A 14,580-nucleotide genomic window follows, 5' to 3' on the forward strand; every position below is an offset into this window, starting at 1 on the left:
CCCTAGATATTGATGGGCAAGAAGAGTATGAGGTCCAACAACTCTTAGATTCCCGATTGGTGCGAGGGAGAGTACAGTATCTGGTAGAATGGAAAGGGTATGGGGTAGAAGACAGGACATGGGAACCCTTACAGAACCTCCACTGCCCTGACTTACTTGAACAATTTCACAGGGACCATCCAGGTAAGCCTGGTCGCCCGCCGGGTCGGCGGTCCTTGAGAGGGGGTTCTGTAGCGATCCTCCATAGTCACAGATATGCCAGAGGGCACCACCGCCCCTATTACCATGATAAGGACCCTTGGGGGAAGACGAAAGCAGTGCGCAATACGAAAGCACTACAACTCCCATGATTCCACGGGGCACCGCCGAGAAATCGAGCGGGAAATTGACACGTCCCGCCCCTATATAAGCTCCACCCCGCTTGTTGGTCAGTGCTTGACAATCCTACCCGAACCGGATCTTCGCCGCGGAGTCATTGCTGAAGACCTGACCACCTCGCTTGGACCACCGTTCCGCGGACGCTTTCCTTCCCGCAAACCAGATTCCAGTGCCATCCCACACCTGAAGCCTCCGCTGTGCACGGACGCTTTCCTTCCCGCTCCGGATCCAAGCCCACACCTGAAGCCTCCGCTGTGCGCGGACGCTTTCCTTCCCGCTCCGGATCCAAGCCCACACCTGAAGCCTCCGCTGTGCGCGGACGCTTTCCTTCCCGCTCCGGATCCAAGCCGGAATCACCTTCTCCCGACGCCTCGCTGTGTGCGGACACTTTCCTTCCCGCAGGCACAGCGGTGGGCGTGGCCACGACACCAAGGGCGGACGCTTGCCTTCCCGCTTTGGATTCAAGCTCCCGATAGCAGACCGTGTCCCGAGTAACAGGTAAGGAGAGCCGGGGGCGTGAACTAACGCTCTCGATTCTCTCACTTACCTGCCTTTCACCAGGACGCTGATACTGTATCTTTTCTAGTGTATTATAAAGGATTGGAACACTTTGACAGAGAGGTGGGAGGGATCTAATGACAATAACACTTGCCAATAACACTTGCCAAATACACACTGGCTGTGGTGTGAACAGCCAGGTGAAAGGTCAAGACCCCAGCACCCTAAGAGACCTCCTTCTGACGGAGGGTGAGTACGTGGGAGTACTTCCTACCCTGGATATTCTCTGAAGTAGTGTCTGTCAGGAAAGGTTTTAATTCTCGTCTTTCTCTCCACCTGCAGCCTCCACACGAACGTGTGTTCCCAGACCCTCTCCCTCCACACTCCGCCTCACATCCCGAGCGGCTACTCTCTTCCCTGTTCCCCGGGGTGCTGCCCTCCATACAATTGTTTACACATTGGTGGGAGGTAGTGTCTAGGCGAATAGGGAGGCCTCTCTACAGGCTGTCGTCTCTGCTGGCTGTTACGTAAGGTTAGTAGTCTGCCTGTTACCTTGAGCTACTGTCATCCCGACAGCAGGGAGGCCGCAGATGACACGGGGGCAGCAGCAGAGGTAATCCGGGGGTCTGCGCAGTGGCAGAGGGAGCGACCTGCCTGGTCTCAGGGTCAAGGGTCGCTCCTCTCACCACTGCGCGGCCTCCATAAGAGGGGGCGAGGGAGGGAGGAGCAGCTGGGAGGGGGAGCGGGGCGGCCAATGGGTAGAGAGGGGACGGGGCCGCGTGGGAAGCGAGCAGCGGGAAACCAGGGCACAGAAGGCAAGAGGGGGCGGGGGGAGAGAAATGTACAGCGGGCGCAAGAGGGAAAACAGGGGCACAGCGGAGAAACACAATACAGTACAGTACAGTCACAATCCCATAGAGAGTCAAGGGGTACAGAAGGAAAAACGATTGGGCACAGCAGGAACAACGGGAGGCAGAGGCAGGAGAAAATGAGGGGTGCTGTAGGGAGAAAGCAAGGGGCGCAGAAGGAGGTCAGGGGGCCCAGAAGGGAAGCGAGGGGCCAGGAAGGAGAGAACGAGGGGCCAGGAAGGAGAGAACGAGGGACATAGAGAGGAGATAAATGGGTACAGGAAGGAAAACAAAAGCGCGGGGCACAGAGGGGAATCAAGGGCACAGAAGGGAATCAAGGGGTACCGAAAGAAAAACGCGGAGGCTACAGAGTAGTGAGGCGGAGAACACAACAGTTACCAGGGGGGCGGTCAGCACGAGGTTGACCAGTCTGCAGGGAGGCCGCAGATGACATGGGGGCAGCAGCAGAGGTAATCCGGGGGTCTGCACAGTGGCAGAGGGAGCGACCTGCCTGGTCTCAGGGTCAAGGGTCGCTGCTGTGAAAATAAAGTGGAGAAAGAAGGCATAACCCTTGCTCCAGTCCTGACATAGAATTAAACTCTTACTGGATACTTTCCCCTAATCTTTGATGTGAAAAGTTGGTTTGTATGACCCTCCTAGCCTGTGTTGACGGAATCGATTCTTTAAGTCGACTTTTCTTTTTATACACTAGGTATGGCATGCAAATGCTTAAAATTCTATCCAATAAAAAAATCGAAAATGGAAGTAAATAATTGTGGGCCTAATTGCTGACATCAAAGTGAGTCATAAGGCTTCACCTAATTGGCACTAATAAAGACTATGAACCCTTCGGCACCCAACTACTACTTGGCGGGTTATGCCCAACATGTGAATCTAGAAGAGATCTCAAGCTTCAAAATACATGCATGGCTATATATGAACGCTTCAAAGCTGGAGAGATCTAGTCTAGCAATATATGAAAGTGGTCCAATGCAATTCTTTTGCATTCATTAACTATACATCTTAGAAAAAAGAATACAGAGTTGATATAAACAAAGGATGCAAAAGAGATCTGCTTTAGATAGCCACTTCAAACACATATTTAGTATAGAGTGTGATAAATGAGACCATACAAAAGATTCCTATAAGAAAAGAAACTGGTAAAGCAATGCACACATATATGGGACAAAGACACATATCCCTATCATAACCACAAGATTTGGGTAAGAGTACTGGAACAAAGAAGAGGTTATTATGTTCTTAAGCTTTATTTTGTAGAGCAAGGGGTTAAAATGAGTTAATTAACAGCTTCTTGAGAAATCAGACAACAAGTTTTTTTTTTTTTTGCAATAAAATTTTAATGACATTTATAAAAAAATGTGCTATTAGGTACCAAGTATTGAATCCACAAGATATTAACATATGTACAGAAACCAGGAGCCTTTCTTTTGAGAATGCATTCTCAACCAAGATAGAGCTTTGCAAGCCTCTCAGAAAGGTAACAAGAAAATATATATATATATATATATATATGTATATATTTACACATTAGGATTCCACCTAACCTAACACTAGAAAACGTATGGGGAAGGAGGAAGGGGAAGAGGAGCTCAGCTTTCAAAGAGGGATCTTTATTGTAAATTTAATTTTGGTGATGGCATTCTGTCACCCTCCCATTCCACAAAGGCATTTTTGATACTGTTAAAAATGTATGTGAAAGGGGTTACCACATTACAACGGAAGGTTGGCAGCAGGATATGAAGTGCTATTTTACATTTTATCATACTTATTTTTGCTTTTTTTTTTGTCTTGTCCGAAGCAACCAGCTAACGCAGACACTTTATAATGGGTAGGTAAGAGGCTTAAGAAGAATCAGCATAGTCTTGCCAAACGTCCCCCTGGTACTGCATACTTCAGTGAGTGTCCTTCTGCCAATCAAGATCTGTTTGTAACTAACTAGATTGTGTCATTTTATCAATCTCAAAGTCAGAGAAACCAAATGTTGCAGAAGACACAAAAACAGGGCAGACTGGGAAATGCTAGAAAAGGTAGACTGTATTCCACAGACCTTAGATCAATGCAATGCAAGCATTTCTAGGATGCACTTGCCTTACTTTTATACAGAACTGCCAAGGACAAATAGCTGACTGAAAAGGCATATTTCCCCACAGAAACCAGCTAGTGCCAAAATTCATGTATTCAAGTTCTGTATCTTAGAAATACCACCCACTGGTCTGTTGCGAAAAGAAGACCACTTGAATCTGGGATGCTCTGAAAGGAGCTAAAAAAGTAGAATATATTAGGCAGCCATGGAGGGCTAACTTCAGTTCAAGTTTTATTGCCTAAAGTATGCACACAGAACAAAATGTAACAGTGGTGGTTTCTCATAGCCTACATTATTTGAAATTAAACATCTATGTTCATTCTCAGGTAAAATATGCGAGCTGCAGTAAAGTGCTCCATTTTATCCTTTACCTTGGTGAGTGTTTTAGGTAAAATTTGTTATGTAACTTAAAATTATTTTGATCTGAGAGGCACATTGTTTATCCAGATCAAGGAACCCTTAATGGGGAACGGACTTCTGCCAGAGTTTTAGATTTTTGGATGGTCAATAGTAGAATATCGACCAATGGCCCAATGTGTGTGCCCCACTAAAAATAAAAAAACAAATCCAGACCCAGTCACTGCTCAAACGTTAGACCTTTTTCAATGAACAGAAGATACAATATGAAAAAAGGAAAAACAGACTCCATCTTTGAAAAACTGATTCCGTTACAGTACTTAAATGCACCAATCAATTTAGGGAGGAGGGTAGGGAGAATATGGATCCGGCATTTCAAACCTTCAGTTCAACAGCAGTAGAAAAACAATACAATTTATTTACATCTCCTAAGTATGAATGGAAACAAATATTTACATATTAATAATGTGTGTTTCTACAAGAAACGGCCTTTCAATGTACAATATTCACAAATTTATTTTTGCTAAAGAAAAACGTTATTATGTCCTTTTTTTCCTGTCAGCTCAGGTACCCTGAATGGCATTCGAAGAAGAAAAAAAAGAAAAAACCTGCAGTCACAAAGCACGTTTCATGTTGCCTCCTCATTTATGTTAACCTGTTGCAGTAAAATTACAAATATTTTTTTCTGTCTCGATAAAAAATAAGCTCATGCAGATATAGACCTGGGACAGGGATGGTTGTAGGAAATTAGATTTGTTTCATATATTTTATTTAAATGCTTTGTTTGCCTGCTGTCCATACATATAAACCAAGCATTTATTTTACCCTTTGGCTTAAAGCCAAGATTAAGTACTGCAAAGGCCACTTAGATAAACAGAAATTTGCAAAATGCAACGATCATGAAACCACACTTTAACTCGAACTCTGAGGGGAAGAATTGAGACTGTAGACTCAAAATAGAAATATTAACACTTTTTTTTACACAAAAGATGGTTCCTTTTATTGTTCTGAGCATTCCAGCTCTTTCTGAAGTATGCAGCTCTTCCTAGTCTAACAGTGGTTTTAAATTAGAAATCAATTTTTCAAAGGCCGAAAAGTCATACTAGCCACAGCATGCAGCTTAGTTTTTTCATGACAATCAGTTGAGATTTGAGGTTTCATATAGGGTTCAGCTTTGTTTTGAGATAGTTATTAGTAGTTAACCTTGTCTCAAACTTTGTTTCTATGCCAGATCCCCTTAAACCACCCTGCACAGAGGACCTAGTCAAAAAGGATCAATGATTTGGACAAAGGACAGAAATAGCAAATAGAGTTGAAGGAGGAACAGTGTAAATTATAAGATCATTGCACTATCCAATGTCTATAATTGTCATTAAAGCACTACAGAACCAATGACGCATAGTGTCGGTTAATCAGATTTCCCTCAGACCCTTGCACTCCGTTTGGACCACACAAATGTGGAAGCTCTCTCTGTATCTAATACACATGATTGTCTGCTTACCAGGTCCACTAACCTAAGAAGCAGAATATAGCTTTATGTAGGGTTGGAGGGCAGCAAAGTCCTTGAGCCTTGGCTTTTGAAGCACAAACCAGAGAGCACTGGTCCATTCTTACTAACACTGGAGGACTTATCCTTGTGGTAATTATTAACACAATGACAACTGCTTGCGGAGTTGCTCTAGGTATTAAAACTATAGGACATCCAATGTTAAAATAGAACATGAATATGCCTTTACATTGGTAACATAAACCAGAGACTGTCAAAACCATATTATAAAGATCCCTCCTAAGGCAAAGAAATAGAACATCATGCTTTGTCGACTGGTTGAAAAAAGTAAAATCTCGAACAAGTTAGGACATTACATAGAAAGTATGCTTAATGTATTAAGTAGGCTCATAAAAGGGACTAATACAGGGAACACTAAGAGTGGGGGTCAAGGTCCGCAATTAGAGGACTGCATTTATGTAATTTGAGAAGGGGTGGAATGGGGTGAAATGGCACAGGAGATTAGATACAAATGCAGTTTTTGCTTATGAATCTTTTGAGGGAACATGCAATGAGGTGATACTTTACATTTACAGAAGCTATTAAGTCACTTTCTGGGAATCAAGACTCATTGTCCTATCTGGGCAGTCAGTCCAGAAACGACATCATCAGCATGGCAGATACATGATCCACATCAATTGAAAACACAGGCATTGGTCCACAATGTATTGTTTCACACCAACTGGATCATTTTAGAGTGCTGTTCACAAACCCAGAGTTTAACTTGAATTTTTCGGAGAATATATTTTTTCTCTGGGGTGTTGGCTTGTCTTACAAGCAGAACAGCCCTATGATTCATGGAAAACCCTGAAATTCAGGTCTTTCCAAATTAAGAAGAATTATCTATTTTGAAGGGTACATCAAATAGACTGATCAAGTGGGCTGACAGGTGTGTGATTATATTTAATTGTTCAGTCTGTTAATTTGAGGAGATAAGCTTAGCTAAACATAACACTGTTGAAAATTCCACAGCCAGGAATGCAGTTCCCGCCCACCAGCCAATAATAGAAGCATATCTGCATATAACTTGCCTGAATCCCAGACTAGACACACAACACAGCCGGAGGGAAAGGCTGGAACTTTCAAGTTAGTTACAGTTTTCCTTACAGTTAAAGACTAAGACTTTGATCCCAACAAGCAGAAAGGTGAAAATAGTAGCAGTGTTTGCTTTTTCTGTCACTGAATATCAGGTACATACGCATGTCAGCTAATATATGCCAAGGAGTATAGCTCTAGGAGTTGTGTTGATATTTTTGGTTGCATTTCATAGCCTAGCCAGTAGCACCACCTGTCTGTCTCGCTAGACCTCTGCCCCTCCATCAGGCCCAGATGCTTAGATTCGTCAGTGTTTAATTAAAACTCCCCAAAACCACCACACATCAGGAATTGAGCGCATTACTTTTCTTTTTCCAATAGACTTTGACTTTTCTGCTCCGTGTGGATGAGAATATTGAAAAGTGCCAACATCTGAGTAGAGAAAAACACAGCAATCAAGCCCTAAAGCCATTCGGATACAAAAGGTTTTCATTATGGAAGTGCCTACCTCTAGAGGCACAACATTTAATAAACTTTAACTTCTGGTTGGGATGCAACCGAAATAATTAACTTTCATAATCCAAGGCATGAAAATATGTCTAGCCGAAAGAATACAAAAGTGAAGCCCTTGGCTGCACTTAACTTAAAATTAACCACATTTTGAAGCTTGAGAAGGCCTGTGACACATTCTGCTGGTGCTGAAGCTTTTGGCCAAATGAAAAATCTGTTGGAGATGTTCTAACAAGTAAAAACAGAAAAAAATGTGATATCTCAAAGGGGCACCTGACCAGAGCCTACTAGCTTTCTTAGGGTATCCTGATTGCATCTAAAATGCAGCAATGTTGTCTTTGACTACAATAAATGCTTTGCTGTTCAGCAGATCCTACTTCACCAACATTTATCATGTCAGCCTCAATCACCTCTCTACAGTTCTCTGCCGTCCCTGTTTTTCTTTTTCAGCTCAACAGTATCTCCAATCTTCTCCATTTACCTAATCAGTTCCTGGTCGCTAGGTTACCATAATTTTACTGAGTCATGGTTACCATAATTTTACTGAGTTATCTTCTTACTCTTTCTTTTAAGAAGAAAAATAAAAGGTTGAAATCAGACTGCAGATACAGACAGAAGTGCAAGCAACTCTTAACCAGTCAATTAACGAACACAAAAGTGACAATGCCCACACCAAAATGTCATATCTGCTTATTTTGCTTCAGCAGGTGCAGAAAAACATAAAACAGGCATGCAAATTCAAGGAATATATTGCTAATGAACAACGGTTAGAGGTTACTGACTAGCTGGGCAAAGGCCTTACAAGAGACTAGAAATAAAGTGCATCTGGTATAGGGTGAGGATGGTAAACAGACGAGGAAGAGTCATAGTTGACTAATCTTTCAGACAGTACGGCGCATCAGTGAATTGGACTGCTAAAAAATGCTGGAGATATGTTATTGCATAAACCTGGGTTTTTAGTTTGCAAACTCTGTGTGGAGGACTTCTGCCTAATTTACTGACACAATCTACTTTCACTGCCAGTCCAGTTAATGTGATGTTCTTAAAGTACACACCTCCTGGAGTCCCTAGGACTTATAGAGGAGGGCACACCCATACAATGCAGAGTTCTAAAGTAGAGGAAACTAGTTATTTTGGACTTGCTCCAAGACAGTGTGTAAATACTAGAAAAGTGAGACAGGTTACCAATCTGGACTGGACAGACAAGAGAGAAATTGAACCACAAAGGGAAACATCCCCTTCCCACCCATTTCCCTGCAGTTTAGTGGTAGGGTGCATGTACAAAAGCTTTCCGGAAGATGATGAAACATTAAAAAAAACACAGCAAATGCAAAAGACTGCATTAAGGGAAAATCCATGGTATAAAAGCTGGGAGGTTTCAGTGCAAAATAAAAAATAGTTTAAAAATAAGTTAAAATTTAAGAAATAAAAGAAATGCCATTGTTTCCTTCAGAAGGGGGTGGGCTTATGCCACGTCAAAGCTTGGGTCCAACCCTCGATGTAGCTGACTGTGCCATTATTCAGAGGCAAACACCCGCTTCCCTCATCCCAAATAGGGTTCTGTCCCACATGAGGCCATCTGCACCCGCACAAAGGTGTGGCATGATGCAGCAGCCCAAGCAGTCCAGACATCTCTTTGGCGCAGTAGCAGCAACCCATTCTTCGGTGATTGCCAGGCGTTTCTGGGGAAAGTCTTGGATATTAATTCAGCGTGCCTCTGCAGTTCTCAGTCCCACAAAGGCAGGGGATCTTGTTTTCCTCAATGGGGAATTTGTAATCGTAGGTGATCTCTTCATTGATGCCAATGGCCTGCTTGGAGTAGATGACAATCTTCTTCTGAGACTCTATGGTGATCACTTTGGCATAGCAATTAGGCTGTGGAGGGGGAAAACAAAGAATGAAGCTGGCAAGCACTTGTACAGATAATTAGGTTACATGGGATTCACTTTCCTGCAATGAGCACCCCAAAAGTAACACAAACTATTTATAATTAGATGACAGTGGGAGTCTGTCAAATAAAAGAGTAACTTACTGGCAATCCTAGTTCTCCATTGTAGGACTCTTCATTGAAGTGAAACATCTCAATTGTACAGACCCCGTTCTGAATTCTGGGACAATTTTTCCAATGTAAACAAATTCAGTTTTAAAAAGAGCATTATGTTAATACAGAGGAGCACGTATTTAGCTTCAAAAATGCCTTTCCTGGTGGAGACCCTATCCAAAAGCAGATACTTCACCTTTAAAATATCCTACAGGTGCCAGACTGGATCTGGAGAATTTTTCAGAAAAGCTCCTGCACACCAGTAGATAGCATGGGTGGTTCTGCAATAACTCTATTCTGCCCGGAAGTGACAGAGTGGAGCTGCATGTAAGCACCACCTCTGCATGTTGATGTCAGTTTCTGTTCCATTAGACGCGAGAGTCAAAAAAAAGAAATTGATGGGGAAAGTGTGCTGATCTCTAATTAGGTATCTATTTAGATGTTAAATAGAGGCCACTTAACAGAAAAGGAAAGGTGGAGGGCAGTGAGGAATGACAGCTAGACACTAAATTCACAAAAAAATGTGTTACCAATGATAAGTAACTTGTTCCTCTGATGGATATGTCTAACTACAGATACCTCACTTTTAGAATAAATAATTAGAATGTACCTCCCAAAGTTGGAGGGGTGGTGGAGTGGATTCAAATCTAAAAAACATGGTGAACCCAGTTGATGAAGTGTCCTTGTCGCTGGACCTGGAAGTCAAAGCAGGTAGTGCTTCGTGGAAATAACTTCCAACACCTCAGTCGCAACCTGGCAGGTTACAAGGACTGACACCCCTCACGCGAACACAGAAGTAGCGCTTGTGGCCTTGGTGGAGTGGGCTCTCAGATCATCGGAGGGGTGTTTGTGGCCAGAGCCTTTCAGACTACTTGCAGAGGACCATCCACCTCGATAGCGTCCTCTACGGTACCGCTTTCCATTTTCTAGCTCCAGAAAACACCACCAAGAGCCGATTGATCATTCCATGGGTCTTGGTATGACCAATATAAAAACTCAAAGCCCTTTGAGGGTCCAACCAATCAATCAATCATTCGAGCCAATCCTACTTTTTTTGTGGGGGAGAAAAGAAAGCCAACGGTGTGCGACTCTCCAATGTGGAAGTAGTCAGAACCTATTTGTAGGAGGTTTATTAGTATATGGTGCACACTTATTTAAGTGATGCACCTTGCACTAATCCAGGCAACTCTTACAGCGATGTTAGAGGTCTTTGGTAACCATAGAAAGCTCTCAAAGTGGTAGCTGTGGAGAGCAGCATTCAGGCTTATCTTGAAGGAGTGGAAAGCAGCTTGTTTTAACAACTTTAATCAACAGGGTAAGTTAAATGAAAAAGAACCACACAGTGTGTATATAAAATAAGTCGATTTATTACACAACACACTCACTAACAAATTGGTGTATCTCCTACCCAGAGATATCAACACAATACACAAGAATACTTTGCAATAATCATGTAGGTAGTACAAATATACACTGGTCTCCAGGGGAACACCAAACCATATATTAAAAAGGTGGAATGCAAACTGGAAAGGAGAACAGGATTTGGACCAGAAGACTCAGAAGGGCTGGGGACACAAGGAACCACTTAAGGTAAGTACCCAGGAACCCCACGGAGGCTGTGTGCAGAGTGGAAACACAGATGAGTGCCCAAAGGAAGTCAATGGAGAAGTCGCAGTAGCAGTTTTAGGGAAGAAGGACTCCTTCCGGAGTACCTTGAAGAAACCCTTTGGAAGACAGGAGGCTGGAGAGCCAACCCACCCGTGAATGCCCCAGGAACCAAGTTACCTGCACCAGGGTAGCCGGGTACATAGGGGTGAAGTAATGTCGGATCCTGCCGTAGATGACAATGGGAGACTTCGAAGAGGATGCCTCTGGAGAAGACTGTGGAGGAGTCCGGTGGAATCCAAGGGTGGATTCTGGAAGTAAAGAACCTGCAAGTAGAGGGGACCGAGTCTATGCCACTCGTAGGTGACCAGGAGGCACAGAAGCATAATGCCCACCGCTGTCGGGAGGTTAAGGTGAGACGACGGTGACCTTGTCGCTGCAGCTGTGAGGACCAGGCGACGCTGAGAAAGACCAGGTGGCGTGCACAAACTGTCCCACGTCCGATGTTTGTGTCTAAGTGGTCAGTATCTGGCGGAAGAACCAACAAGCCTCGGTAACCGCAACTGACGTTGAGAACGAAAAGGAGCAAAAGATGGGACTAGCAATGTCCAAGGCACTCACCAAAGGCAGGAGAGTCCGAGCAGGCCCCGAGCAAGCAGGGAAGCCCACGGAAACAAGAGAAGACACTCAGGAGGGCCAACAGGCCGAAGGCACAGGAGTCCCAAAAGGACCTCAAGCAGCTAACCAGAGTCGAAGGCCCATGAAGCAGGAGATGCAGGGAGGACTCTGTTCTTCAGAAGTGAGGTGCTGGAGGCTGGAGATTCTTGTAGCTTGAAGATCTCTGGAGCGCAAAGCCAACAAGCCTAGGCAATGGCCAATCGACGCAGTGCTCAGGGGTTTAGTCCCAGCAGCCCGAGGGATACTGTCTTCCAAATTGCATGGACAACAGGTCAGGCCTCTAGGGAGCCACAGAACCACCACCTGTGTTCCTGAGCCTCGGGATGTCCGTGGGACGTCAGGAGCAGCAGAACAGTCGGCTTTGCTGTGGTGCCTGCAGATGCAGGGTAGTGACTCATTCACTCCAAGGGAGATTTCTTCAGATATCCTTGATGCCCACAGGTCTTCCTGGAAAGCCTGGATGAAGCACAGACACATAAGACCTGAAGAACAGCGAGACCAGGAGCAGCAGGCGTCTTCCTTGATGCAGTTTTGTTTCCAGTCAAAGTCCAATGAAGTCCAAGTGTCTAGACGATTGAAGAGCGACTTAGTTTCAGGGTTGAGTCTCGATCCCATTGCGAATCTGAGGACCCACCCACAAGGCGGCCCTTAAGTCCCTTGAGAAAGGTTTGGGATGACTCGGGGGTCCCTCCCAGAGGAGGGGCTAGACAGAGGAGAGGATCCTACCATGTCTTTCGTCCAGTTTTGCGCCAGAGCGGGAAATAAGGGCCCCAGCCCAATACACTAAGTTCTGTGTGGGAGGTGGTCACGCCTCCTTGTGACGGGAAACCAATTGTTCTAACTTCCCCTGCTTGAGCTCAGCTCTGCAGCAGGAGGGCAGAATTGTGTCTGTGGTCGGCAGCAGAACTAGCTTTCTGGCAGATCCTGAAAGGCTGTTACTGGGAGTGCAGGGGGTCCCCTAGGGGGCCCCCAGTACATGGGATCATACTTCCAACAATGGAATCGGTGTTGGGGTATGATAACATGTTTGATACCAAACATGACCAGGTTCGGTGCAGCCATTATATAGTTAGACATCTCATAATGACTGATGTCCACTATATGTCTTAAAATGGCTGACTGCACTTACAAGCCTGGAGAACCGACTCTGGGGTATGTAGGAGTGTCCTGCTCATGCAGGGGCACCCTCACACTTACAACAAAGCACCCTGCCTTCATAACTGACCAGCCTGCCATAGGGATGACTTATAGGTTTTAAGTGCAGTGACTTCAGATATAATGAAACATATCAGTAGTGAGGGGTGCAAGCACCCACTCATACAGGCTGCAATGGCAGGCCTGTAGTCACAGTTTAAGTGGTCTCCCATGGGTGGCACAATACCTTCTGTAGCCCATGGGAGACCCCTGGTGTAACTATGCCCTGTGTACCTTAGTACCATATACTGGGGACTTACAAGGGTACACCAATTGTGGAGGTACCAAAGTACTTACCAGAACCCTTTTAGGTGAGAGAGCAGTTGCTGTGGTCCTGATTAGCAGAATCTCAGCAGACTAGGTAAAAAACACACTGACACCAGGCAAAAAGTGGGGGTAACCATGCTAGAAGGACCCTACCTTCCTATACGATTTATCTGACAAGTTGGTGGTGCAGGGCAGTTGCACTGAAAGTGCCTGCAGTTGGCTCACAAGACGAGCCAACGTCATCGCAAATAGGAAGACAGTTTTAAGAGTCAAGAGAAACAGTCAACTATGCATAGGCACAAAGGGTGTATACATAAGAAATAGCAAGACGAAGATAAGGTACCACTGAGTCATCACAAACATTTTGGGAGAGAACATGTGTGTCAAATCTTTAATAAAACACATCACAGCCAGTGATTTAAACCAGAAAGGTCAGCCTGGCAGATATAATAAGGCTGAAAGGGCCACCTAATAACTTTTTACAGTGCTCACTTTAAGAACTTGCTGGGCTAAAGACAGATCAAACAAGACAACGTCTGACAGCCTTGCTTCTAAGGGGTCAGAGTCCAGGGTACCACACAAGGTTATGAGCTTGTACCAGCTCCAATCATACATGGATTTAGTGGAAGGGTGTATGGCAGCGAGGATGGCATCCATCACCTAAGATGGCAAGTCACACGCAGTCAACTTTTGCCACTCAACCTTCTTGCAGAGGTGTAAATTGCAGAAGTTCAGATTAGACAGAAGATCCTCCAGAAGTGGAAGCCTGATGAGAGAACTAATGCTCATGAACTCTGGGTACCGCGCTCTCCTGGCACAATTTGGGGGCAATTAGGGCAACTTGGGCAAGGTTGTTCTTTATTTTCTTTCAAATCAGGGCATGAGAGGCAAGGGTTGGATGACATACAGGAGTCCCTTGCCCTATTTCAGCCTGCATGCATCTCCTTACGTGTGCTGCTGTAGAAATTCCAACATGCGAAACCTCTGACACTACACGTTTGACAGGACAAATCGACTTAGCTAGGGCTCTCCCCTCTGATCAATATGCCCTGCGCTGTTGCAATACCACTTTGCGGTGCTCTGTCCATGAGAATCTGCAACCAGTCTCCTGGACAGACAGCAGGAAAGCATTTAGGGCCACACCAATGGCCCAAAGCTACAGAAGACTGATGTGGAGCAGGCTCTCTGCTCTAGTCCAGAGGCTTCTAAATCTCCAGCTTCCAATATGACACCCCCCCCCCCCCCTCCTACTACCACCAATCAGTAGCATTGCATCACCACTGTCTGCTCTAAGAGGGGAAATTGTCTGCTGCAGCACAAATTGTGATCAGTTGGCCAACACTGCAGGTCTTGGGCCCTCTTCTTCTAGACCTGGATGGGGTAGGAAAGATAGACAATGCAGGGTCCTCTAGGATTCCAGGTTCCATTGCAGGGCCCACATGTGCCAACTGGCATAGTTGACAAGGAGAATACATGAGGCCAAGAAGTCTTAGAGAAACCTTTACAAGTATCTGGGATT

The 14,580-nt window shown here is 44.9% G+C and overlaps 1 protein-coding gene across 4 annotated transcripts in view; it reads right to left on the reverse strand.

Moving 5' to 3' along the window:
* Window positions 1–7,140: 7,140 nt before the first annotated feature.
* SETD1A (SET domain containing 1A, histone lysine methyltransferase) overlaps window positions 7,141–14,580 on the reverse strand; it is a 1,055,844-nt gene continuing 1,048,404 nt past the window's right edge. For all 4 annotated transcript variants that reach the window (XM_085618738.1, XM_085618739.1, XM_085618737.1 and 1 more), the window contains exon 20: window positions 7,141–9,151. In XM_085618738.1, the coding sequence (XP_085474864.1) occupies window positions 8,978–9,151 (174 nt within the window). In that variant the 3' untranslated portion in view covers window positions 7,141–8,977. The remainder of the gene's footprint in view (window positions 9,152–14,580) is intronic.

Source organism: Triturus cristatus, chromosome 7 (assembly GCF_964204655.1).
Source record: "Triturus cristatus chromosome 7, aTriCri1.1, whole genome shotgun sequence".
NCBI lineage: Eukaryota > Metazoa > Chordata > Amphibia > Caudata > Salamandridae > Triturus > Triturus cristatus.